Here is a 27,466-nt window from a genome sequence, read left to right on the forward strand (position 1 = left end):
GAAGATACGCAAGAACAATCAAATAATCTTTTAGTTATTGTTTTTTAAAACAATTATTTGTTAAGTCTGGCTATCTGACTTTCTTTGTAACCTGAGAGGAAATTCTTCCCCCCTTTTTAAAGGTTAGTGTGTCAAGAGAAATTCAAAGATCTAATTAGTTTAAGGAAATAGTGAGAGCATTGTTTCAAGAGGAGGAGTGTTCACGGGCTGGTACATGTATACACGGATGATACGGCTTTTAGCCCAATAATTTATAGACACTTACAGAAGTTTAACTATACAATTAAGGTAAGATTTGACAGTAACCTCTGTATATTAAAACAGCCAATTATTGCAGATTATCCCTCCTTCTCACCCTTAGAAAAGAGCTGAAATATCTTTTATCAATTTAAAATTACTTCTAGTAGACCTTTCAAAACTGAAGAAATGAACTGGCAATTTTCTAGGCTCTTTATGTGAACGCACACAGCGCTCTATCATCTGGGAATTGGAAACCTTCCGGCAGGAAAAACTGACCACAACATTTTGAAAAGTCTTATGTCCTGAACGTGCACAATATTAAATATTTTTGAATTCTGCTAAGCAGCTCCTTGATAAATGCGTTAGGCTGACTTACGTTGCGTGACTTCCATTTCTGGAAAATAGAAAAAGCGTTCATTACACATGTTGCCTTCACAACAGCAGAAAAACACTTCAGGGCTGTCCTTCTTCTCGATGCAATCATTCCTATAAAAGATAATGATAAAAAAACCTCATTAATCCCAAGTTGTTGGGGGTTTTTGTTGTCTATTTGGGGTTTTTTTTGTTCAAGAGAAAACACACATATTTAAAATTTAAAGTGACCTTCATTAAATCATTCAGGACAAAATACTACCCAAATAAGAATTAAATGTAAAGAAACAAATTAAAATTTTGTTATCTTGTACTGCAATGAAGCATAGTACAATCAAACCCGCACTTTTTTGCTGTTTTTAAGACAAAGTCAAAAGAAAACCACCAACAGGATACTGAAGAGCAGCTCATGATCTAGATTTAAACAGGACAAACAAATGATCAAACAGCTTGTGTTTAACCATAAACTCTCAGTACAGGGTTGCATGGGTTGGAGGTAAGTGGGAAGGAGAATTTCTAAATTATTTATTTTACTTTTGGAAAAAAAGATACGATTTCTACAATTTCCCCTGCTTACATTATGCTCTGGGACAGGGCTTATTTCACTCAATGAATTAACCGCAGGAAAGAAGTTCTATTAACAAATAAGCTGAAACTATTCCAGTCAGCAAAGAAAAACTGGCATCACGCAGGAGACAACTTGACAGCACAAAGAGAAGAATTTGAAAATCCTGCAAAAATAATTGGCGATTCTAAATACAGCTAAAAACTGTCAAAAAAGTTTTAGGTTCACCTTCAAAAATTTGGGTTATTTTATATAACCAGCTATTAAAATTACACTGTACTGTAATTTCCACAAAACATTTACTCTTTGATGTTCTTATTTTGCTGCTGTGTGGAATTCATCATACTGTAACTCCTTGTTTAGTAAACCACTCTTCACTCCCAGAGATAAGATTTTGTTTAATGGGTATTTTAGAAAAACGTGGCAGCATGCATTCTTATGACAAGTTACAATTAATGAAGTCTTAGAGCCAGAAGATTTTTTACTCCATTTTCAACTATTTCCTTACCATCCTTTCCTACATTTATTTCTTCTTCCAACTTCTTTTCTTTTTTTCTTTTCTCCCCACTCAAGGGAGATTTTAATATCAGGGTTTTTTAGACTATTCAAAGATATGTGTGGAACTAGTAGTATTACAATGCTACAGAACCTATTTCTCCTTCAACACTGAAAAATTTTACTTCTGTCCTAGAAGTTAAACATTTAGTGGAAATGAGCTTGGTTTGGAAATTGTAAATGCCCCCACTACTGCAAACCTACAACTAGGAACGGATTAAAAAAACCCTAAACAAACAAAAAGTATTTTCCCCCATCCTGAGTGACATAAAGTTAATAATTACTAGTAGCAACAAATAAGATTTCTTTGAAATTGTCCTTTGACTTCCAGCATAGCCGAATCTCAGTCATGCTGTGCAAGCAAGCTTGTAGATGCTTCACTACTTCTCTGAGGAAGAGATAAACCAGAACTACTGTTTAACTTAGCTTTAACCTTTCATTAAAGGAAAAAAAAAATCCTATTGTGTGGGGAAACTATTTGGTAGAAATGATTTCTTCTACTCACTCACCATTTAAGAAACATAAAAGGAAAATTTTAAAAATAATCTCTAAATACATTTTAAATGAAGATCTATTATGCATTTATTTTCTTAATTCTCTCCCTTTCAAAACAAGAACCACTTTGGTCAAATAAAACTTAGTATAATACTTCAAAGAACTATAATACCATTTCTTAAGAGAGTCATGACCTTTATTCAGCCAGTATCTAACAAACCCCAAGTCCTGCTGTTACTGCTCATGGGTACTTGCTACACCATCTGTTATAAAAAAAAAATGACTGGAATTTTAGAATACTTGATGTCTCTTAGAGCTGCCACTGAGGTGAGCTTTATAATAAATCAGCAAAATACTTACATGTTTAAGTAAGGAGCAGATGTGAAGTGCTGACTTTCCTACTCCAAAGACTTTGCAATAGTGAACTACAGAATTTTGCATTCTGGTTTCAATAACTATATTTACATTGTTTGACAATAACAAGTCATTAGAAAATGTATTATTAATGGCCTAAAAAAGAATAAATTAAACACCTGGTTTTTGATATACAGTAAGTAAACAAAAGAACGTAAACCATGTTATTCTGCAAAAAAGACAACGTACTTCGATGAAGTCCGGTCCCTAAACACAGGTAAATGAGAAAAAAAAAGACTATGATTATGTGTGCGTCTAAAACCAAGATAACTATTCATAGACTACTGAATTATCATTTGGCTCAAGTACTGTTTGCAGATGTGAGGATGTATAAGTCACAGACAGGCAAAACAGTTTAAAATTACAAATAAATTTAAAATTTATAGGAAAATTCACTTACCTGTCATAACAATTGATGTCATCTAGCCAGCAACCTTGCTTCACAATTTCAATTGATCCAGAAATATTCTTCCATGTAGCAAAACAGTGTCGTCTTTTATCTTTATCACCATAACAAGGTTCAATACCACTGCGATTTGTTTTATCTTTTTCCCAATTAGCATTGTAGTAGATACACTCTTGTGTTTCTGATCTGCCAAGTATGGCACCTTTCAGGAATGAAAAGTAAATCACAATTAAATGGCACTCTGAAGGATGAGGTATATGAACAAAACCAGGATGTACTAAAATATCATACACCACTTGCATCAATATGCCCTCTCCCTTCCCTTTTCTTAATAAAGAAAGAAAACATTTAATGTTCACAAGCATTCCAAGTAAGTGTTGAAACACAAAACAAAGATCTTCTGTTCAGTCAGACAGTGACTTGGATAACTTATCAAGATTTGAAGAAATAAAAAACAAGTTACGGCAATACTCCTCTCTGAAGAGCAATAGCAGAGAAAATGTAAAATAATGAACAGTAAAGATTTAGTTACAATATTACCCAAACAAGAAGTTTTAGCTAGTAGAGTTTACCAAAAGGCATTTTTGTCTCTTACCTTGTTACAGGTGCCAAAAAAGCAGCTAGTGCATCTTAGAAACCTAAATCCAACTCATAAATTCAGTTTTAAACCATCAACATCTTTCCCCTTAGCTTTCATCCACAATGTAGCTTCCTTAACACAAAGCACTGCAGCAGAAGGCACACTGTGCTGAAACAGTATCTTTTGTGTCACCCTGATTTGCCAAGTGAGCAACTGGAATTGAGACCAATAGGTGTGAGGGCACGGGCCCCAATCTCCAAGGTCAGCGCTGTTTTTTTGCTGTGTCGTCCCACCCAGGCAATCAGCTGCAACATAAAAGACATTAGATCTTTGCCGTAACTCAATAACCAAGTGCTGCCGCTCTCAGAAGGCCCAGGGCCGTGTCTCCCCTTCCCACAGCTTGTGCCCAGCACACACAGTGGGACCAACCACAATGGCTAATGTGCATATTTCAGGCCAAAGCCAAGCGGTGTTTGGAAGCCAAAACACTGGTGCAGCCTCTATTAAACACACTGGTAAAGCAGGACAGACCACCAGACTAGCTAACCTATCCTGATATCATGCGATTTCTATTTTTCAGTCATCCCAGCAGTATTAAAAATAAAAGTTTCTGAACTTTAGAATTTAATTTTGTCTTCTAAATTACAAGTGTAATTGATTCATCAATGCCTCCTGACAACCTACAGCAAAACCCAGCAAAAATTAACAGGCTGAGGCACCTCAAAGTGGAGCTATCTTCACAGTTTTAAAAGTGATAAGAAGCACCAATCTGGTCTCCACAAAGGTAAAGGTTTGTCAGGATGCAAAACTGTTAACAAAATACTGGAAGGGAGTAGTAACTGGCTTTTATTTCTGTTGTTATCTTGTCAAATACTGTCAAAAGCGTGTCGTTAATCTTCATGAAAGTTTCATTATTTAACATGTATTAAAACCACAGAAAACCAGAGAGGGAGATTGAAGAGCTACAGAGTCAGATGACTCACTTCAAAATTGAGGAAGGGTCAGGAGGATGACAAAGCACATTCACTTTGTCTGTGCACCCATCTAATATTTTCAAGAAAGAGAGCTACATTACACATCATGCTGAAGATAGATTTAAACAGAAAAGGTCTTCCACAGCAGTTTCATACATATTTATTTGTACCACTCATTACCTCCTTTATTCACATATATTCAAAATAATTTTGGTACACCAGCTATTGCCTTGTAGCCATACCCACACTTATTCTCCTACACGAGGGTGTAACAAGCAGAGTAGCTATAACCCTGACTTCTTTTGTGGGATGAAATATTTGTCATGCAGGCACTCTACCCAACAGTGGTAGGAGGTGGGGGTTGGGGTGACTGGTAGAGGCTTCCATCACTAACACCTCCTCCAACACACACCACTGACAGTAAGTTAAAGTTTCCTCAGCAAACAGACCCCACTGTACATGGACCAAAAAAGCTGCGCCTCTCAGGGTGATCAGAATTATTCAAACAGAAAAAAGTCACTTCAGCCTTCTTGAAGTGCAGCACAGGACAGCAGGGTCAAGCACAGCGCTGATCATACTGGCCATCCCACATTACCACCTTCAGAAACTTTTGACTTTGACGCATTCCCAAAATAGGCAGAGGATGCTGCTTATGCGTTTTGGGAAAGAGCCTGGATGTTCAATGGGAGAAATACACTAGCCAGCTGGTAACACTGCAAGATGCAGCATGTTAACTATTATATTCTTTGTGCTGCGATGGCCTGACCTTTACAACTCCCAGCTATGGCAAGAAACAGATGAGGCAACAGATTGAACAATTTGGTTCTGTCAGTGCAATAAAGCAGAAGTCCTGGATTTCTCTCATACGTGCCATTCCTTTTCTTCTGCTGCCAAGCCTAGCTTTGAAGGACCACAGACAAGCTGAATTTGATAAAATTCAGAAACTACAGGAAAATTAACTTTGCACAAATATTGTTCTTACATGTCTTCTCTATGGTCAGGTTTTCTTATCCATTAAAGCTCTGAACCAGTTCAACCTATCCAACTGGCCAGCAATCACAGCATTGGTTTAGTGACTTTGGATCTGACTAGAGCATCTAACCTTAATACCTTCTTGAGGGGCTGAGGGGATATTTGCAATAGGTCTGGCCAGACTAAACTGATGTATGGACATACCAGGACAACCTTAGATTAACCTTTCGAAGCAGAAAAACAGGAATATGGTAGAAGCAAAGGAAGAAGAGAAGAGGAACCACACAAAGGCAGCAGCCCTGAGCCTGCTGCACAAAGGAAGCATCTGCTTATAACCAGCTCTGCCACCCCCTCCACGGGAATCAGACTCTTGGAGGAGAAGGGCAGCTGGCGTTTACAGGAAAAGCAAATTTATTTGGGTCCCAGTTCAGGCATAGCATGTCCTTAATGAAACCTCTATACCCACTCCGAGTGCTGACAAACTGTTTTCATATGAAATTGTCAGGTCCTCAGGAAATTTCCTAATGAATCTCAAAAGGCAAAATGCTGCTGTTGAAAGAAGCCACGAGCAAACCAGAAGCAGTATCCCATGGACAGAACTTAAAGTCTAAAAGCTTCCAAGAGGAAAACACATTGAAAAAAGCAAAGAACGTTCAAGTATAAAATATTAGTTTTGGCATGCTAAGACAGATCACATTTTATATATGCCATTATCATGTTGCAGTTAGTGTGCTGCTGTATCACTATACGCTTGTGTTCACCCACAACAGCTGCAGTAAGAAAAGTAACATTTGCTAGTGAACTTCTGAACTGCTGATAATACAGGATACCATGTAATTGTTAGCAGTACAGAAAGCAATTTTATTAAGAGTGCACATGTGCAGTCTGGAAAACCTCACCTTAGTAAGAATTTGAAGGACTGGCTGCTGCGTTTTCAAGAAGAAAGACTATGTCAATGCCTGAAAAAAATCTAGCCAGTCTGTTGTTGGGGTTTTTTTTGCCTTTTCTCTCTTTTTTTAATTATTTATTTTTATTAAAAAAAACCCAACCAACCAAACAGGCAATGAACTCTGCATAACTAATAAGAAGGACTATACTAACATAGCCTTAATTTTGAAAGGGATTATTGGAAAGAAATACTGGATGAAATAGGAATTCTTTATTACAGACAACACTACATTACACCCAGAGAGGAAAACAAAAGAGAGAAACTTCTGGGAGTTTATCATCTATGTTTATTTAGCAAACCTGAAGCTGAGCAACACAACCATATTGGCCTGTAACGGTCAGGAATGGCTTCCTGACGTTTTCAATAAAGAAGCTGAAACATGATCATATCCCCCATTTCCTGAGAAGTCTTCAAAACAGACAAATCCTCCCCCCCCCCCCCCCCCCCCCCCCCTTCCCAAAAATGCTTTTGGAACATACTCGGTTAGTGACACCATGCAGAGATACAAAGGCTATCAGTCAAAGGGAAGATGAACCTGTGATTCCTTGCTGGTTTGTGAAATATAGCAAAATTTTTAAGCTGAAAGCGTGAAAACTGGTGAAAAGGCTACAAAGATTAGTTTGATGGCACTGAGATCTAGAACATCAGCATGGAAAAAAACCCACCAAGTCTTCTGAAAGCCAGTCTATGTACGTAGATTGCTCTGATGGGCACTCCCAACACGTGCCTACCACATCCTTAACTAGAAGGGAACTACAAATAAAATTTCAAACTTATTTCTGCATGTCTTCCAGCACTAGAAGAACTACAGACTTCTCCATTGAACATTTCTGAGATGCAAACGGGAACAATGAAGTCTGGAAGGAGTGCTCACATCTCTATTTCACGTCTGCACAACCCATCCAGTCATTACGCTGCACTTGAACCTGATTTTATTAGATGCACTAATGACAGTATTGGTAAGGATTTATATGCAATAATATTCATGTGATAGAATGGCACTTCTTTTTTGCTGTTCCCTAGAAAACTTAGTGTATTACAAGAATGAAAGGGTAAAGTTCAGTCTGGCTGCTACCTATACTTACAGTAGAAAGGATACTCAAATTGTACCATGTCTGAGATTAATTTGAACTCATTCTGAGCACCGAGGTCCACAAACAGAAAAGGAATGGAGTAGTTTATTAGAATAAACTAGTTAGGCAGAATGGCCTGAAGCACCACAGGGACTGGACACCGTGAGTTACTCAGCAGACAGGACGGCCCATTCAGTGAAAGAATCTGAACTGTAATACACTGTTTTAGAGGAACAAAAAATAACAGAAAATGTGGCATAAATAGAAATAGCGCCTTGGAAAAAACTCTAGTTACTGTACAGGTATCTTTTTCAAGTGCTTGTCCATATATATTATTCTATTTGTTTCCACGGTGTTCACACACTTTCTAACCCACAAATATATTTAAGAACACACTACAAATATATACTAAAAAGACCCAGCTTTGATACTTCTGCAAGCAGGAAGCAGGCTTTTTATCATTCTGTGGTTTTTTTTCTATAACACCCAGGGGAACATTTTTCAAAGGAAAAATAAAGAGGTTATTTTCAACCTAATAAATGAAACCGAGTGACAACAGAAAGGACCTATTCGATCCTCCTTAAACATACCAATATGTCCCAAACCACATTTTATTACTCTTTAAGCAATTATTACTCCTATTATCATTGTTCTCAATGCTTGCAGGTCAAGCAAGGACTGTACTTCATACAAACTGGGCCAAAAAAAAATTCATTAAATCCAAACACAACATCCATTACCTTAAGCAATGCAACAATCAGGAAGAAGATAAATAAAAAGAGTAAAGTAACAAATCACCTGAACTGTTGTCACACTGCCTTATATAGAAGATGTATATCTTTTCAGGCTAGAGTTTCTCATTATCATTCTGCTTTTCAGCATGTTTCACCAAGCCTGCATTGTACTTAATCAAAAAGTCATTGGCAAAGAATGGAGAAATGCCACCAAAGTGCTGCACCTCTGCGCAGAAGTCTTCGAGACTTACTATCTTTCAAGAGGCTAAAAGGGTAATCTTGAAAATTTAAAGATTGACCTGACATTCTGAAAGGCTTGTTTCTTTTCCTAAAAGGGTATTTTAAAATAAATAAAAAATAAATAAATCACTTTGCAACTCAACATTAAACTTCAAATCTTTAGGATTACAGTATGATTGAGGCGGGGAGCGGGCAGAGTATGAGGAAACCTGTATTTGCTTAGGTATTTCATCATATGCTCCAAAAATAATGCAACTGTTCTGCAGTTTATGCTTTGCCAAAATGGAAAACTTGTATGGATGAGCCTGTCATGGAAGTATTAAATTCTGTAGCTAAGATGAACACTTCTGAAAAAGAGCTTGCCAGAGGAAGGATCCAGGGCTGAAAAAACTGAAGAATTATCTACCTAATGGCACTTTACTAAGTCTTAAAAGCATAGGTTCCTAAATATAGTGGAAACTATGGAGGATGATGTCATCTATAAATAAGAAACATACCTGAGAAAGGAGGGGGAAAGAGAAGGGAGAAGAATACCACCACTCCACTTTCTATAGCATTAAAAACTCCTTGTAACTCCTTGTTCGCTAGACGGCAACAAGATCCAAAGATTTTTCTGCTAGAAAAAGTGTCTTCTGGATTTACAGTATGGAAAATAATACTTAAAGAGTCAGCTGCTATAACCATGTGATGATATTTTATATATATATATATATATATATAAAAAATAAAAAAAAATTACAGTGAGTGTGAATACAGATTCTATTCCGTGTACCAAATATATCAAACCATTCATCTGCTTCTGAAGTTAGGCAACTCAAAAACTGTTAGGTATCACTCCTGGTTCCAAGAAACTTTCTGAAACAGCATCAGGTAATCCATGTATTTCAATTACATTTTGGAAACAAGCGATCAGAGAGCATGCATGGTATTCAACCACTCTTTTTCTCACAGATACAAAGGCTGGTGCTCTGGTGATGGAAGGTGGAGTTGGACCATTCATTATTTTTTTCTGACATTAAACAGCCAGTGCACAATTCATCAGTCTTTCTGAGGTGACCTACAGAATTAATACACACTTGAAGAACTCTGTATGTGGCTTAAGTAGATGACTCTTTCTCTTCAGGGTGCAAGCAATGGGCCAAAATGATTTGACTTCTTAATCTCATGAACACCCAATTTTTACAGTTAAGTTCCACTTAATATTTAAAGGCATGGAAATACTGTAGTTCTAGTAAAAGAGATTTGGCAGACTTCGGTATCATGCAACTTACACAATTTCTTGAACAGAAACACCACTTCGGATTACAAATACTATCCACACATGACCTACAACACAAAACTAGATACAATCAAATGAAAGAACTAGGATTTTGGTACCTGTAAAAGAGAGGTGCCCTTAAAACACGCTGAACACTCAAGCTAGAAGAAATTCTCTACCTGTGAATCCCTACCATGCAAAAGTGGCTACTTGACCCTTCTAAGTGCAAGCTTCAGTAATTAGCCACGCTGAAGAAACCTGTGCATCTATAAAACTGTTAATTCATTCTGATGACTTCTCCAGAGCAATCTTTAAGACAGACTATTAAACTTATTAATTTAAACCAAGAGCTACACTATTCAGAGACCTGAGATTTTAGAAATGGCGGTGGCAGAACAAATGGAAAGCATCTCTAAAGGGTAAGGTCACAATTCAAGGAAAAAAGATGCAAGTAAACATGAGGAACTTCTCGGTTCAGTTGTTACTTTGAGACTCCATGGTACCACCCAAAGTAGCATCTCCATCTGAGTGATTCAAGAAGATGGGATTAAGGGAGCAATTGTGACATGTGGAGTATTCAGGAGAAGGCCACTGAAGAAGGTGTAACATGGCATCTAAATCTTGCTAAACTCTTGCTCAAGGGAAAAAGGCTGAAATTACTTTTGCAGTATGTGTTACTCTCCACAGTCCCTCCAAGCAGTTTTCCTATTGTTCGAAGAAATTAATAATGTCATTAATACGATTTTGTAGAGAACTTCCATTTTCTGCCTTGTACTTCTGAGTATCTTATTTAAGAGTGGTTTTAAGGAAGTGGGAAAACCCCCAGACCTCTGGTGTCCAAATTTTCCAAAATCATTTTGGAGCAAAGCATGTGCCAGAAGATGGTGAAAAAGGGTCAGGTGACATCTATGTTCTTTAGAGAAATTAAGGTGTCAGTAACAGCACAACTGGTACCTATAGCATCAGTTGCCTACCTCTGAAAATAAAAAATGTCATCCTGTGGGAATCTCTAGAAATTTCAAGTTAAAGTAAGTGCTATTTTTCACACTTCTTGACTTCAAGGGAACACAGTAAAACACAGGCTGATGTTTTCAAGTTCAAACATGCCATTCCTGTCACTGTAAGGTGTGAGCAGCACAAAATAGAAAAACTTTCTCATCTACTGTCTAATGATTTTGTAGAGAGGGGGAAAAAGCTTGAAAGATTCTTTAAATTGTTTGTTTTTTTGAAGCACAGCCTTGGGACTACACTCGCCTCATACATGCTGGTAGCTTTTATAAATGTCACTGGTCAAATTGTCCCCTCCCCAACACAACAGAGAAGGTATTACAAGATGGCAAAAATCTACCACAACAAAAAGGGCTTAATACTCAACCAGGAAAGTTTAACTTCTGCAAGATTCAGAGGTTGAAAAAAATAGATCAGGGCCGAACAGGCACTAATGCTAGAAACACACTCAGTTTCCAGTTCAGATTAGCCTCTTCTCCCCAGCACAAAACCCCAAACACAAACAAACAAACAAACAAAAAATCACTCACTACAGAAAATGATCACAGTAGCTAACCTCAAAGGAAAAGGCATTTCGAGTCAATCAACATTTAAAAGGAAGCGAGGAAAAAAGAGCTGTGGCACAGCTGAAGGGGACTTTACAGGTCCTTTCCCACCACTGCCCCCAAGAATACTGGCCCTCAATACTGTATGCAGGTTTGATTATATAAACAACCCCCAAATTTAAACTCAATTCAGTTTTTGAGATTGAAAACTTGAGAATTGGGGTGCTGCTGTACCCCAACTATCTAAGGTGGCATCTTCTACAACTGTCTCTGGATGAAGCTCAGGTAAGCTCAAGAAGTAGCTAGGAATGATTTCCCACTACACACATGAGTAACACCATTTCCACAGTGATACTTAGTTATTAAACTAAAAACATAAGGCACTTCACCGGTAAGCATACTCCCAGACTAAAGCCTAAATAAACTACCTAAGGATATCAAAACTAGATTAGGAAGATATGAATCGTTTTGAAGGATGACTATCATGCTGGTGGTGGCAACTAGCAGAATTTCTATTTTGAGGCCTGACAGTGAGTTTCCCAGAAATGATCTCAGATACCTGTCATAGCTGTTCATCTGATTTGAGAGTTCCAAAGCAAGTGGAATTCTGCAGTGCTTCACTGCCAGCACATGCACTGCAGCATACCAGACAGGAGAAGTCTCAGTGCAGGCTGCTTGCATCTTAAGGGCCAGAATATCCATTCCAAGCCTCTACACAAACATTCATCTAATGTGTAGGGCAGCTCAGGAGGTAACATTTGGCTTTTCTTCACAACCCTCTCCAGGATAGATTTTCCAGAGATACAATAAGGGCCACAAAGAATTGTTAACTGGGAAAAAAAAAAAAAAAAAAAAAAAGTCTTACTGTCAAAGAAATGCTATCTTGACAGCTTACAGGTAGAAGTAAACTTCCCCCTCTCTACAGACTGCACTGAACAATCTGAATTCTCCATACAGCAAGAGGGAATCAGTCTACAGACAGTGGTTAAAAAAGTGTGGTCTTTTCACAGCTGCCATCCTGCCTCTACTGCCAGTGCCCAGTGCTTTTAGTCCTCACCTTGCTCTGAGCAATGCCTCAATAACACCTGGCTGTGAACCTCTATGGTATTTCTGATCAAAGTGATCCTTTCTCAGGGTTGGTATTTGTAGAAGTTCTTCTCCCAGCTATGAAACTTTGTAAGAACTTGCCAACTGTGAATTAGGAAACATTTTTAAGAACTCCCTAAAATGAAAGTTTGAAACCCCTGCAACCTCATAGGGAAATTCTAAGATATTAATCACTTAATGAAAAAGCACAAAAAAGCTCCACACGAATTTTACTTGTGTTTAAACTTCCTTATCTGATTAGACTTTAAGACAGACAAGATCAATAAATAAAATTTTCTCCAGTTCTTTTCCTGTACGACTTATTTCATGCATCTTCCAGAATCCTGTTGAATACAATCAGCATCATCATTTCACCAGTATATATAATGAGAAATAAGGAGTCTCTTCCTCTTCCCTGTGAGGAGAAACCCTTCTGATTCCTCAAAAAATCTACACAGAAGAGTTAAGTCAGAATAATTACAAAAAATTATTATACCTTTCACCTTCCATATCAGTTAAGTTCAATGCAAATTTTTTAACAGTTTGACTGGAAAGTAAACAGAACCACACACCAAGTCAAACAAAAACACAGTCATGACATCTATGAGGCAAGCATCCAACTCCGCATTTGATGTTTCCTCCATGCGATGCATCCTACCCCCACTTCTTTTTCTGTCTTTCAGGACCTTACATAACTATTTAAAAGACAACAGGACCAGTACGATTCTGTCTTAAGCTCCGATCTCAAACAAGTCCCTCTGTGGGTGTAGTGGCCCACTCCGTGCTATTGCAAGCAAAAACACTACACAGCTATCCTTCATATGCTGATCAAGCTTCCTATTTAAATTAAAGCTCTTTTGCCACCGCTATACTTCACTTTTTCTGTGGTTACAACCAAGATCCCAGCCTAAACATACTTACAACCAGCTTCCACAGTGATTTTTTTTTTTTGTGGGATTTTTTTTTTTGTTTGTTTGCTTGCTTGCTTGTTCAGTTTTTTGTGCATTTTTTTTTAAAGCACCAGCTGTATTGTTTTGCTTAAAACTGGCCCAGAAAACTTATAAACTGCTAAGCTATTTGTCTGGCCTGGCTCAGCCAGCAGCTGACTGGCAGTAGCTAGCTGGCTGACTGATGGCTACACATACACTGACCAGCAGATCCAGACAAGCTACAGCTGCCCTTGTCCAGATGGCAGCTAAAACAGTATGAAAGACAGGTTCCAGATTTGTGTAAACAGGGAGAGGGATTACCTTGGACATGCAGGCAAACAGAATAACATAGTGGGCAAAAAGGAAGAACCAGTATTGAAAAGATTCAAGCCTTTCAAGGTTCACTCATTCAGCTGAGCTGGAAACCCTTCTTTATCCCTCCCTTATTTTAACTCTCCAACATATTTAAGGAGAATCATCAAATTTAGCTTCAGTCTTGATTCCAGACAGTCAATGATATAGGGGCCTTTCTGTATTTTCATTGTCGTCCCCCTTTTTGTTTCACTACCTCAGCACAACAGCAGGCCTTTCCAAGTTCATCTTTCTTATACAGGTTGGCCAGAACTACATTCAATACTTAAGACACTTCCAAAGACATGTCTGGAATCAATATTGGTTTTGTTCAGAAATACTCCTCCAGAAGCATTTTAGGTTTGGATACATCACTGCCAAATCACATTAGTAGCATAATGCAAGACTGCAGTTTGAAATACATTTTTAAGTTGTAGTGCAATCAAAAAAGCAGACTCTGCTGTACAGCCTCACAAACAGCTGAACTGGCACAAATGAGTGGAAGTAATTCCTTCCTTCAGCCACTAAACTTAAATAAATGTCAGACTAGCATTACACATCTGAGTAAATACGTATCATCATAAAAATGCTAATATGTTTTTGACTGCTGAACCCTTCTATCTAAAACAAACTGCATAAGCTTAAACTTTGCTGTACCTGTTTAATTCCATTTCCACTGCCCAGTTCTCTTTATATAAAATTCCAAACCCATTCCAGATTGAAAGAATTTTAAAATTTGTGTCTTTATGTTCTGAAATCAGTATTCACTATATTCAAAAAAATCCAGCAAAACTGCCTCTCTACCTCTAGCTAAACTGGCTGTCATTTCAAATGGATTTTCCCTTTGTCCCCTCTCAAGCTGCCTTATTTTGTTCACTGTATCAGGCTGTAATCTGAAGATTATGTTAAAAATCCCATTCACGGAGCTTGAAACAACCCACATTTTTATAGACAAGAAAACTGTTGATAGGGAAAGCACATACTCCCCTTGCTCTCAAGCTCCCAAGTCAACTCTTTAAGTCTGAACCTCCAAATGTAACAGCACAGGCAGTTCCAGCTATGCAGCACCTCAGCTGCAGCTCAGCTCTCATCAACCACAATCCCCTTCCTCAGCAGAGCTGACCTGGGCACTACCAACTGATGGGTGGAAGAGTGCAAAGATATTGTTGTTTGAAGTACTTCGTTCTGAACTTATTTCCTAGAGAAGATCATGGAAATCCACAGTCCAACTATTTATGGAGTCTTCATGAAGTAAACATTTTCACCGTATGTAATGCTTAGAATTTAAATACTCTTATTATTTTTGACCCCCATCATCACCTTCCCATGCTCTAAAGATACTACATCAAAAGTGAGCTTTCCCTCAAGAAAGCAAGAACTTAAAGAATTTCACTAGAAATCATTATTATGCCAGGTTTTATGCAGAACAAATTTCTATGTAAGTAAACTGTCACAAGTTTCAAGTATTAAAATTCACAGCAAGATGAAAAAGCAACAACAAAGCAATTTCTTAACGTATCTCAGTACTATACTATTCTTCTGCTCTATTTTTTTAAATTGTCATTAACAGAATTCTTTTAAATTCCTTCATTAAAAGATTCTCATGAAGAAGATTTTGCTATCCACTGGTCACTTCTTTTAATATTATTACTAGTTGTATCCAGAAAAGTAAGTTCACCAACTAGAACAAATTCAAAACCAAAGTATTTCAAAGCTGGAAGGAGGTTATTAGAGTCATGATACTAAACCATAACTCATTGTGTATTTGTTGTCAGAGCTTTAAGAATAACTGCCTAAAAAAGGGAGCAATTTAGAAGTATGTTTGTAAAAACTCTTACCCGTGTTCCAGAGCATAACTCTGTAGTAGTGGCTTTAAGAATATGCTACGTATCTGACAACCTGCACATTTATTGTCATTAGAACAGTTAAATGCAGTGAGTGCTGCAACAGCTGCCTTAAATCAGCACTGATCTAACATGAGAATCAAATCAATGCAAGAGTAATCCAAGATACAGGTTTTTATTTCCCTTACCTGCCTACAAGCACTTACAAATAGGTTTTCATGTTCACTGTTTAAGAAAAAAAAAATAATTTAAAAAGCCTCTTCTAAGGCTCTTTGATGTTCGGTATGAAGTAAAGCCAACATATTTGAAACTGAGCTCAACAATACATGAGCTAACCCCAAACAAATACACTTTCTTGTGTACAAAAAGGTAACTATGCATATGCTTCTAAAGTTTGGCCTTGATAAAGTAGCAAAAGAAATATTAATCTCTACAGAAAGCCTTCTCAAAAGAAATTCCAAAGTGGATGAAAATTGCTGTTATTCTTGCACCAGGAAAAAAAAATGCTTCTGAATTGCTGTATCTTAACCTATACACTGGAAAAGTTAGAGGAATGTTATAGAATCACCCCTCTTTTTTTCCCCCCTCAGAGTGAACACCACTTCAGTTTAGTAATCTGTAAATTATCTTCCTATTCCTTAAAATACACAAATAAAAATATCTGGAAGATTATACATATAATCCACCAACATAAAGTAATTTAGAAAAATCCAACTAAGGAAAAAACACAACAGCATTCTTATTTGTGGTTATGTATGAGTAACAGAAATTTGGTGTCCTTCTACAATGTCTCACTTAAAAGGAAAAAATACCTTTTAGAAACACAAGAACTCCAAGTATGAAGATACTGAAGGCTTTAAACATCTAGACATTTAATACAGTATCAAATTAAATTCTCACTTAAGAACCATGCACATACGCGTAGTAAAACTGAAGTCAACAGGACCATGCTTCACTGTATGTTTGCTATGAAAAGTATTCAAAACGACATTAAAAACTTACCGCTATAGGATTTTCTGGTTTTAGCAAATCACATGTTTGATAGCATACGATCAAGCTGAATTTTGGTACTACACACCCTGATTGTATAGCCCACATCTGACATCATAGAATAATCCTAAACTATTTAAAGACATTTATAGCATGCAATTCACTGGGGAAAAAAAAATGCCTTTGAGTGTTCAATTAAGCCAGTTTTGCATCATTTAATTTTGCAAGAAAGCCTTAAAAATCCATTTGTTACAAAATGTTGTAAAAGTCTTTGGTGTTAACTTTTCAATATGCTAATTCAAAGTATTAAGATAATTTATCAGAATTTTATTAAGAAATTACTCTCAGGAAGCCCAGATGTGTATGAAAGCCCTGCACAGCTTTTAACTACAGAAGTACCTACATTTGGAACAGCAACTCTGGTTCAGCCAGTACATTAATTATGTACTGGTTAATGCTTTTAAAACAGGAGGAATCCAGATTTGCTGTGTGAGGCTCGTATTAAAATACCTTATTTTAATTAATTTTCCCCTGATCACTATGTCACTATTCAGGCAAGATTACAGATCTCCATAATGACAACCATGTTCTAACATAAAAATAATAAAGGCTGCTAAAGAACTAAAACTAGACACTAAATAAAAAACACTCATCAAACAAAAAGAAATAAAAATCAGACATCATTGCCACGACACAAAACTAAAAAAGTTTTAGGATGGTATAGTTAAGGATCAGAAAAAAAAATACTAAGTAATGCCAAAGTACAGAGCAACATACAACTCCTGTAATGTGTTTACAAGTGGTTTATGACAGCTAAGTATAGTTTAACTTATTGTCTAGTTACTTCTCCATCCGTTTTGTGTACTTAATGAGTATATGGAGCCATGTTCCCAAACTTAGATTTAAGTCACCACTGTGGTCTCGAAGCTACAAACATTTCATAAACAACTCTAACCAACACTTACACAAAGTGCTCAGTGGCGGCAACAACAAAAGTTGTAATAGAAAATAAATACCATTTATTTTAATATTTAATGGAACTACCCAAAATGTTTTACTGTCTGACCATCAAGTAGTTTATTAGCATTTATAAGGATTACCTTCACTTAAAACTTCCCCCAAAAATATATCAAGTTCTCAAATCTGTCCTATACAATCTCTAATTGATAAACAAGCAAATAAACAGAAAATCCGATTATCTTAAAAAAAACCCTTTAAAATCCTTAAAAATAATTCTAGTTGTACTTGGTGTGCACAAGTGAGGAACTGATGACCTCCCAGAGCAGTGAAAGATTTAACACCAAAACAAAAATTTGACACAGATGCTTTCAGATCTTTCGCTGTGCCATACAGTGGGCACACACCAGTCCCTAATAAATTTTATTGTATTCAGGTACTCTGTGTGTCTTTACAGTTTGAAGCAGTTTGGTTCAGTCACCCTGAGCTGCAAGGGTGGTGGTCAGGAAGAAAAATCTTGCGTTAGCAGAATAAAACAGGCATTAACAGATCACTAATATCAGATCTGAAAAAAATACAGATAGATGACTACAGCAAGAAGATCAAAGAAGCCACCACCTATCTTTAGATGTATATCAAACAGAAGGGAGTAAAAAATCCACTTAATGTTAACTTTATTAACTTAACTAACATTCTGAGTAACATTTGCTGTATCTGAAATAAGGCAAATCATAGTTTTAAAGCTTTCAAGATACAAGCCAACGATTTTTGCTATTTGCTGAATATATACAAATATGTACTTTTTACGGTATTCAAAGAAGATACTTAGCATCTTTCTGTATAAACATATACAAAAAGCCAGTTAAGATATTTCTGGCATTCAAGAAAGGAAGATGATAAATGCAATACAACCAGTTTTAATCAAGATCAAAGCTGTAGGAGAATGCAGACAGACAGTCTAGACTGCTTTACTTCTGAAAGACTAAGCATATAAAGCAACATCTGCAAAGAACACTAATCACATTTAGTCTACAATCTTATCACCTCCTAAGCAAGCAGAAACAACTTTTACTTGAAAATCATATGCTTATATATGACAAAGCATTTTAAATTATCTTTAAATTAGATATTTATCATTGATTGCAAACCTACTATATTGAGTTTGAAAAAAGCTAATGTCATTTGCTTAGTTCCCTGGATAAAGGATTTGGGGATGTACAGGACAGAAGAAAGTATTGGTAAGGAAACCTACTAAACAGCAACAGAATTATTTTTGCACTGCTGGTATAAAATGGCAATTCTGAATATTGAATTAAGTTCTGGTTTGCTCTTCTGCATTTACGACTATAACTCAGCAGGCAGCAATAAAGATTTTCTGTACAGTTTTCTTAAACTAGCTTAAAGAAACAACTTCAGAATATAAATAATCAACTTCCTTTTAATTTTCTTTCTATAAAAAAAATACCTTGCTCTTAATCTTTTAATTTATAAATTGGAGGGGTGGTGCACATAGACATATAAAATATTTACATGTTTTGATACATATACTTTAATATAAAAATAATCTATTCCTTGTGTGCCTTTGTTTATTCTGCTTAAGTTCTGGTTAATTCTCGCTTAAGATTTTGTACACTCACTAGCAATGATTTAATGTTTTTTTATTAAAAGCGTCTTGCATTAAAGTTTCCTCTTCTGCCAAAGTTTTCATATGATCTACTATTCAACAAGAGCCTGGGAGAGACATACCCACAGAAAAAAAATCCATCATCTTACAAACCTGAGGCAACAGCTCTGAAAATTCACAACATTTTAAACCACTAGGAGAAAGGAACTACAGCTGGTAACTTTGGCATCAAGCTTACAACTTTTTAAAAAACCCCACATCCCACAGGAAATCTGATAAATGCAACAGCAAATTCAAAATTTCAGTGTTAAATTTCTTTGTTAAAAATGGACACTGTATGTAATCTCACCATCAGGATTCACTGAAAATACTGATTTTCAATATTTACACTTTCTAACACCTTTCATTGTAGATAACTGCCAGTCATCATGCTGTTTCTTAAACTAAATTGAGATTTCTTAGCCCCTCAATAACACAAGATTTGTTGACAAAAAGATTATTCTTTAAGGTCATTTTTCTGAATCTTTCACCATTTGCCAACTTCAACTATCTCACCAAGTGCCATAATATTATTATCTCGCACCCAAGCCATCAACACTTCATTGAAGTGAATATGGCAAGCACCCGTGTTTTATTCTTCTTGCACATGCAGCACTAGCATCCTAAAGCTCTGCAGTATTGCTATAGTTCATTTGCCTATGATCTATTTAAAGAATTACCTATCTTTAGTCCTACTGACAACAGATTTATTTTTTTTTAATTCTAACTTTAACCTCCTAAAGAATGCAGTTATATGAAAGGATATTCTGAACATCTTTTGAGACTCCTACACCTGTGGAAAACAGGGTGCTCTAAGAAATATCCTACTATACTATGATTTAAGTTCCTTGCTTCCTCAGGAAGAGAGGACGAGAATTAACAGGTGAGCTCGGCAAAGCTGCTGGGGCAGGAGGCTGGTGGCAAAGCACACCAAACAAAACAGATTAGACTGGCACATGCAATGAGCACACAATAATATAAACCACAGCATTATTTTCTTATTTCACTGAGTCACCTCGTAGTGCCACACCAAGGCAATCTATTTTCTGGCCAATTGTTCAATTTGCTTATCTGATTTATTCCATCACAATATTGTAAGTTTTTTTAAAAAAAGTATTTAGATAAGACAGGAAATTTTAAAGTGCTGAAAGATCATACAGAGGCTTTCTCAGAGCTTGGCTATTTATCTTCAAAAACATGGGATTGGTTTTTGCTGCAAAAGTTTTTACTGTGTTTAATTTTATAGAGTAACTAAAACTAGACAGGCTACTTTTGGTTTGTACCTAGCAAACGAAATTCAGTTGCTATTGTACTGCAGCTGTACAAACGTCAATTTTTATTATCTGGGGTTTTTTTGGGGGTGTGTGTGTGGTTTTTTTTGTTTTGTTTATTTTTTGTTGTGGGGGGTTTTTTTGTTCATGTCAGAATCAATACCTGGGTACGCCATTAATACATATCCCCAGAAATCTCAAGAACATTTTACCTTTGGACATTTCTGAAAAGAATGAAAAACTCACTCTTTTAGAGTGCAACTGCACTGTGATGTATTAATGTAAAGTATTTATCTAAACTCAAGCATATTTTAAAGTAATCCTACCCAACTGCCCATCACTGCTACAGACCAGCCAGCCTACATAGCTTAGAGGTACCTGCTCCCTTGGCCATATCACGCTCAAGGCTGTCATTCTGGCTTCTTCCCCCAGACCTGTGTGACCTCTCCACTATGGGAACTGCTGCTCCCTTCAGAAGACAAGATTTGCTGTTTGGAAACTCCAACAGACTACAGACATCTAACGTGGAATACCTACCTCTTCCATCTAAGGAGCCTAGCATGAAAGAACTGCAGTTCACCACATACCTCATGGATGCACATTTGGTATTCCAAATTCACCTAGCAAAGCCAGTCTCACTCACAGGTAAGAATCACTGTTCTGCTTGTTCTGTGGAATAACCATTAACCACATAGCCTAGAAGAAATAACACTGTGCCTACATAAAGACAACTCAGGTTTTGACAGTACTTACCAAGCTGCGAGTGGAAAAAAGAAATCCAGAATTCTGTGGATGAATCAGGGATGTATGTGACAGAAAAAAAACAAAAACAAAAGCTTCCAGGTGAAAGTACTGCACTTGCTAATAGAAGTTAAATTTCTCTTCTAAATATAGATAACAATTAAGAAAACGACATCTATTGACCTGAAATCCTGAAGGCACCTTAAGATACGATTTTGACCTTATTCTTCTTATTCAAGAACACAGTGAAAGCCAGAACATGAATGTTGGTATACACCAAAAAGCTTCTCCACACCTTAACAAAATAACAGTCTTAAACTTGATAATTAAAACTCCAAGTTCCATGTTAATGAAAACCTCAAGCAGGGCTCCCTAAACATGTCTTCCATACATACTCCCCTGCCCAGAGGCAATGGTATCAATCTCTCTGCCTATCAAAGGTAAGAGGACAAAGACAGTGGTAGGTATACTCTACTGGTTTATCTCTGAAAGCACCTGCCAGACAAGTCATCTGCTGTCTTCAACAACACTCCTAAGAAATTATCAGAATATCAGATGCTTTCAGTAGGAGAGGAGAAAGACATTTTTTCAGTTACGCTGCAGAAAAGATTAGAAAACAGATGGTGAAGCGACAATTCTGCCTATTAATGTCATTCTCTAATAAGCACAAATTCACCGGAACTTCCAAATCTATACCTTCAGTGATGGCAGAAGTTACATGGTTGCTTACAATAATGCCAGTTTCTCACAGGATTCCTTAGAAATAGCATTCTACTCACCGTACATAGAGGCAGCTAAGGTAAGAGGCAAAGAAATATCTCTTGGACTGCACCATGGGCTAACACCAAGTAATTATCCTGAGTTTCTGGTTTCACAGCATTTTGGAAAATAAGACTAGCCTAGACTACTCTGTGTCAACCAAGGTTTTGAGAAAGCTGGCAACAGAACTCCTTGAATATCCACCTCAATAGCTGCATGCAGTACAGAGGATGAAGTAGCTTTTCAAACCATCAATGATCTAGGTGAGCTAACAAGAAATCCAGGATTTTTAACCAACAGCTATAAATGCCTGATTCTTAGAACCAGGAAAAGAAATCTATACTTGAGTACAAGTCACAGGCTGTACTATTAGACATAAACTAGTTTTGATCTATTTTGCTCAAGCAACATTGATGATAGAGCAGAAGTAGATGATTCAACACATCAAAGCAACTTAAAAAGAACCCAGGATACTTACTTTGGACTAGCCCATATCATTTGCAATGCCTTCATTGCCACTATGACTAAAGTCACTCAGAATAAGCCAGTTTAAAGCAAGCAAGCAGTATATTATATTGAATATGCTGACAATATATGCTTCAAACATGCAGACTGCGAAGAGAATTCAGACATTAACCCTGCCTAGGATCGATAAGACAAACTCACACAGAAGATTAACTACCCAGCACTTCCTATAAATGTACCACCACAGACTTGACTGTTCAGCACCTGCCTTACCTGCACTCTGATTCACTTCATGCCCTAAAGAACACTCTTTCAGGACTATGCAAAAGAAGTAACTACAGAATCATAACTACAACACGAGCTACAATTTAACTTTTTGAAACGGTATGGTAAATGAAATCATAGTGAACTTTGCACAAGATTATAACTGCTGATTCAACTCCCTCCCTCCTGCCACACAATTGCTGGGTCCAGCACAAGGCAGGCTGTGGAAACTTGTCTTAGGGAGGGGAAGGACCACTCCCTTTCCAGCGGGAGTCAGTAGTTACACAAGACCAGGTGTGAAGTGAAAGGGAACCCTAAGTGCAAGAATACTTCTTTATCATTGCCCTCTCAAAGACATATATGTACCAAAATTCCTAAGTGCAAACAGTGAGGCTAGAACTTTTACCCTGTTTGGAAAAGATCTGAAAACTAATGCGTTCAAACAGTAGTTACCTTTCATGAATTGTGGTAAAGCATTTTGGTATTAAGGTGCCAGCTTACTACAAGAACAACACAGGAAAAAAAACCAGCAGGTTTGCCTAATTTCTATCAGAAATATAATTTTGAGGAGAATGCTTCAAAAGCATCAGACAACAGTAACTGTAGGCTTAACTAAAGGCTTCTGGCAGGAATATTCAGCAATCAGGAATTATTTGATCTGGAAGGTCCACTCAGATCAAGTTTAAGTACCTCTCAACAAACTATGTTCCCTGAATTTGTCCATCTGTGAGACCATTTTTTAATTTTCACATGTTCTAAAACAGTGAGTTCTACAATTTCATTACCTATCATTAGTAAATGTACTTCTTCTGTTTCAAGTACCTTTACCAATCACTTTGCTGGATTTGATGTGAAGCAGCTGGCCAGCAGGCTCAACAGAAGACAAGACAAGTTAAAGGTACTCAGCCTCAAAAGCATCCCTAAATGCATTTCTGAATCCTCCAGTCTAATACTTTTCATTCTTAGGACACTTCTGGGAGAACATAAAAGAATTAAGCAGATCTTAAAGTGTTGAGATTAAGTTATATATGTGCTCATATGTAACTTTCTGCTCCTACTTACTGGAAAAAACCCCCACACCTCAACATCAAAAATACATTTCTTTAATAGTAAAAAAGAAGCCTCTTAAGGGAATGGACAGAATGACGATATATTTCCAGTGCTGCCTTTTGTTTAAGAGAGCCCACAATCTCCATTCCACTGATGCTTACTTTCTCAAGAGAACTTCCAAAGTTGTGTTTGGAGTACCTTACACAGAAAGGGAAGTCACAAACAGAAGTTTAAGGGCTGCTACTGCCAGATGTTGTCTTTGATAGTGGAGTGCTTCTGCTCAGGCAGAGACAGGTGTTTCTCTTGTCACAACTGAGGAATTCATTCAGCAATAAATTCTCCTGGTAGTCCAGAAGAACACCGAAGCTTCACAATTGCAAAAAAAAGTGATGGGAGAATTCTCATGTCTTGCCTGTTCAAGGTATTTCTTTTCTGCAGTGGTTAATGAATACTTAAATAAGTACATGAAAAACTGTATCACTAAGACTCATGCGAGGGTTGAAAATGAGAAGAAAAATTGTTTGCTTCTTATTTTGGGGACTACCTACAGGTAGTCAACACAGCCAACAGATACTTGGTAAATCAGTGGACAAACAGTTAACAGTGACTCAGCTCTTCTGTGTAGCACTCTTAGGAGTAGTGGTTTATTCTGTCCTACAAGGAGCAGCAACACTGATGATTTTGAGACAATACAGGGAATCCCAGGCTTTCATGAGCTACCTCCCTTATATCAAAAGTTCCCTTGGAAAACAAATGAACACCCATCTTCATCTTGAATATACTTAACAGTAATGTACATTTAAGGTGGATGTAACATTCCAACTGCTTTTTCTTTCTTCTCTTGTTTATTTGACTATAGTGTTATTTCTACAGAGATACCAAGATTGGTAACACCATGAACTTAGGTACCCAAGTTGCCTGTACAGTCAGGGGAGAACCATGGGACTCCTAACCATAAAGCAGAGCGCTGCCCTAAGCAAATCAGTAGGGAACCCAGAGCACGAACAGAAGTTTCTGCCCACAGAAGTTAAATTTCATGCCTCCATCTAGTCCATCCTTCCCAGGCTTGAGGCCATCCACTTCGATCACCATTTAAAAAAAAAAATAAAATCCACATGCTAGAGAAAGCTCTCTCTCCAGTAGAAGGCAGCTAACTGTAATTCCACATAAAAGCTTTTTGTGTAAAAGCTCAGCAGTTCAGAAGAGGGGGCCCAGGCTTCAATTACCTTGTCAGCCTCAGAGCAGCTGGATTCCGCAATGGGCTGAAGATCATCTGACCAGGGAACTTTACAGTCATGCATTTCCATTTGCCTCAGCCTCTCTGTGGCTGCAATTCTACAGCAGCCCACATCAATCCCACCAGGGCTCTTCCTCCCTTCTTGTACAAACAAGCTGTTCCAAGGTGCCAAGCTGGCTGCAGACTAGTGTTACCTCTTCTTGTTAGACACTTTCTGCGTGTAATGTCCTGAATCTGCTTGGAAAAGGATATGAAGGCTGTGAAAGTCAGAGGTCTCACTGGTACCTTATTTGTCTCTGCTTCCACTGCCTTTATCTTGTTCTTCCTCCAGAACTTACCAGACTTGTTCAGTTCCTAAGATTCCAGAAAACTACTGCAGCAACAAATAAACTCATTTTGAGGACTGGGGTGGGTGGGATGGAGATTCTATTGAGGTGAACAGAAAGATGTGCTGGAAAAGGTAAATAAGAAAGGAACATTTATACCCTCGGGAGAAGAATGAACAGCCTCAATAGAAGGAAACTGGACAGAAAAGAAAACCAGTGTACATTTAGGCCTTTGCTTTCTGGTGGCAGTAAGTCATCACATTAACCTAGATGTCCTCAGCAGAAGCCATCACCTCAGGGAGGAAGGGGTTTAAAAAATTCTGCTTTAAGCAGAAGGCAACTTAAATGCACCAATTAATTGGAAGCAGCCAAAGGAAGAGGATGCTGGGAATAACAACCTGGGCCTCAGAACATTAGCTTCGTTCTTCTTTAAAAGGGAGGTGGGTTCTAGGCTGAGTTGGAGAAGACCATGGCTGGGAAGAAAGAGAAAGACAACAGGTTTCACGTAACACCTGAGGTGAGATGCCCCCATGCTTCTGAAACTGACCTCAAGTTCTAGTCATGTTTTATTCAAAATTTCAGAATACTGCTACTGGAGACTAATATATGTCCCACTTTTGCTGGCCATACTTGGATTTTAACACAGAAGTACTCACGTAGAGTTTCAGGGAAAGTTAAAAGAAACATGATGCCTGAACAGAGGCCAAGAAAAGCCTGAGGCCTACTTCACACTGGAGTGTGACAAAAGGCTGATGAGTTTAGGTAGCTGCCCAAAAGACTTGGTTAGCAGCTAAACTGTAAATGCCACAATCTCATCCTGACTTGTCAGAGCCACACCTTTTCTTTTCAGAAGCATGCCCTGCTGTCCGGAAGACTTCCCTGGTTTATGGCTTTTGTCAGTTCAATGACTGTAACTGCTCTGCACTCCTGACTGCCCTGGTTCCTCAGGCTTGCTCATCTGGCTTAGAGACACTTGGATTTGCAATGGCAACAACCTGACAAGTTCCTGACAAGTAGCCTGGTTCTTACATGCTCCCCTGGCAACTGGAAGATGCTCGGGAGATTGAGTCCTCTCAGACTGGGGAGATGGGGATCCTGGACATAATGCTACGTGGCTGTTTAGCTGATATGTAAAAATCACTAGATGGGCCATTTTCTCTAAGTGTGACTACTGATGCCATGTTCAGTGTTTTGAATTCAGTACATTCAGGCATTATCAGATGAGGGTCATTGTTTCAAGGACCCTGCCTATGTTCTTTCCCCATCGTTTCTAGATCCTTGAGTGCTGTCTATTCTCTGCTTGGACCAGAATTTTTCCAGAGTTTTTGCACAAAGTTTTATGCCTACCTGCTCAGAAGAAGTTTCTAGGACAACTTGTGGTTAAAATTTGAGTACCACAAGACACTACCAAGATCGTGTTGCAAATAAGTCTTTCCAAATTTTGTTCTTAAACTTGGGATGCAATTGTTTTTTACAGCCCATTGTATCAGTCTGCACCTCCTATTTAGTTCCCACCTTGCTGTTACCAGCAAACCTGGAGACAGAAGTGGATTTTATCACCTTCTCCTTTGAATTTGGTCCCCCAGATGTGTGTGCCAGCTCTATCAATTTGTGACATGCTTTCAATAAATACGGGAACTTTGCATTCTGTTACTTGTGAAACATCCAGAAGTGCAATGGGGAAGGTGCCAGTTAAGTGAATGATGATAATGAAAAGTTTTCACTGCTAGATTCCTGCTTTTTCCTCGTATGCAAGCCTTATACATTCATACAAAAACCCAGTAGTTCTGTACCAGTGAAATGCAAGATGAGCAAAAGTGCTGTCTAGAGCAATGCTGCAACAGGCAGTGGCCCGCCATTCTGCCTGGAAATAATTACTCCATGGCCCCTAAAAAATAACATGACATGAAAATGCTTAAAAAGCAAGGGAAGAGAAAAAAAATCCTGTGACAACCGGCATGCGCTGAGATCTTAAGAACAACTCTGAAAAAGAGAAGCAAGTTCTTTTTAAAGACAGAGGTTATTAAAACTGACAACTAATTTTGTCATTTTTGCTTTCTTACCCAGTATGTATACAGAACAGCTCTATTCACCAACTCTGATATGTTCTTTTCCCCTGGTAATTCATTTCCTTGGTCAAATCGTGCAAACTC

At 37.7% G+C, this 27,466-nt stretch overlaps 1 protein-coding gene across 4 annotated transcripts in view; it reads right to left on the reverse strand.

Annotated features, from left to right (window-relative positions):
- The window catches only part of ACVR2A (activin A receptor type 2A), a 71,372-nt gene that overhangs the window by 29,644 nt on the left and 14,262 nt on the right, over positions 1–27,466 (reverse strand). For 3 of the 4 annotated variants that reach the window (XM_037396360.1, XM_037396359.1, XM_037396361.1), the window contains 2 exons: positions 3,042–3,249; positions 617–726 (listed from right to left, as the gene is read on the reverse strand). In XM_037396360.1, the coding sequence (XP_037252257.1) occupies positions 617–726; positions 3,042–3,249 (318 nt within the window). Of the gene's footprint in view, positions 1–616; positions 727–3,041; positions 3,250–3,642; positions 4,015–27,466 lie in introns of those variants that run through there. The other variant, XM_037396362.1, reaches the window with a different exon arrangement.

Source organism: Falco rusticolus, chromosome 8 (assembly GCF_015220075.1).
Source record: "Falco rusticolus isolate bFalRus1 chromosome 8, bFalRus1.pri, whole genome shotgun sequence".
Lineage (NCBI taxonomy): Eukaryota > Metazoa > Chordata > Aves > Falconiformes > Falconidae > Falco > Falco rusticolus.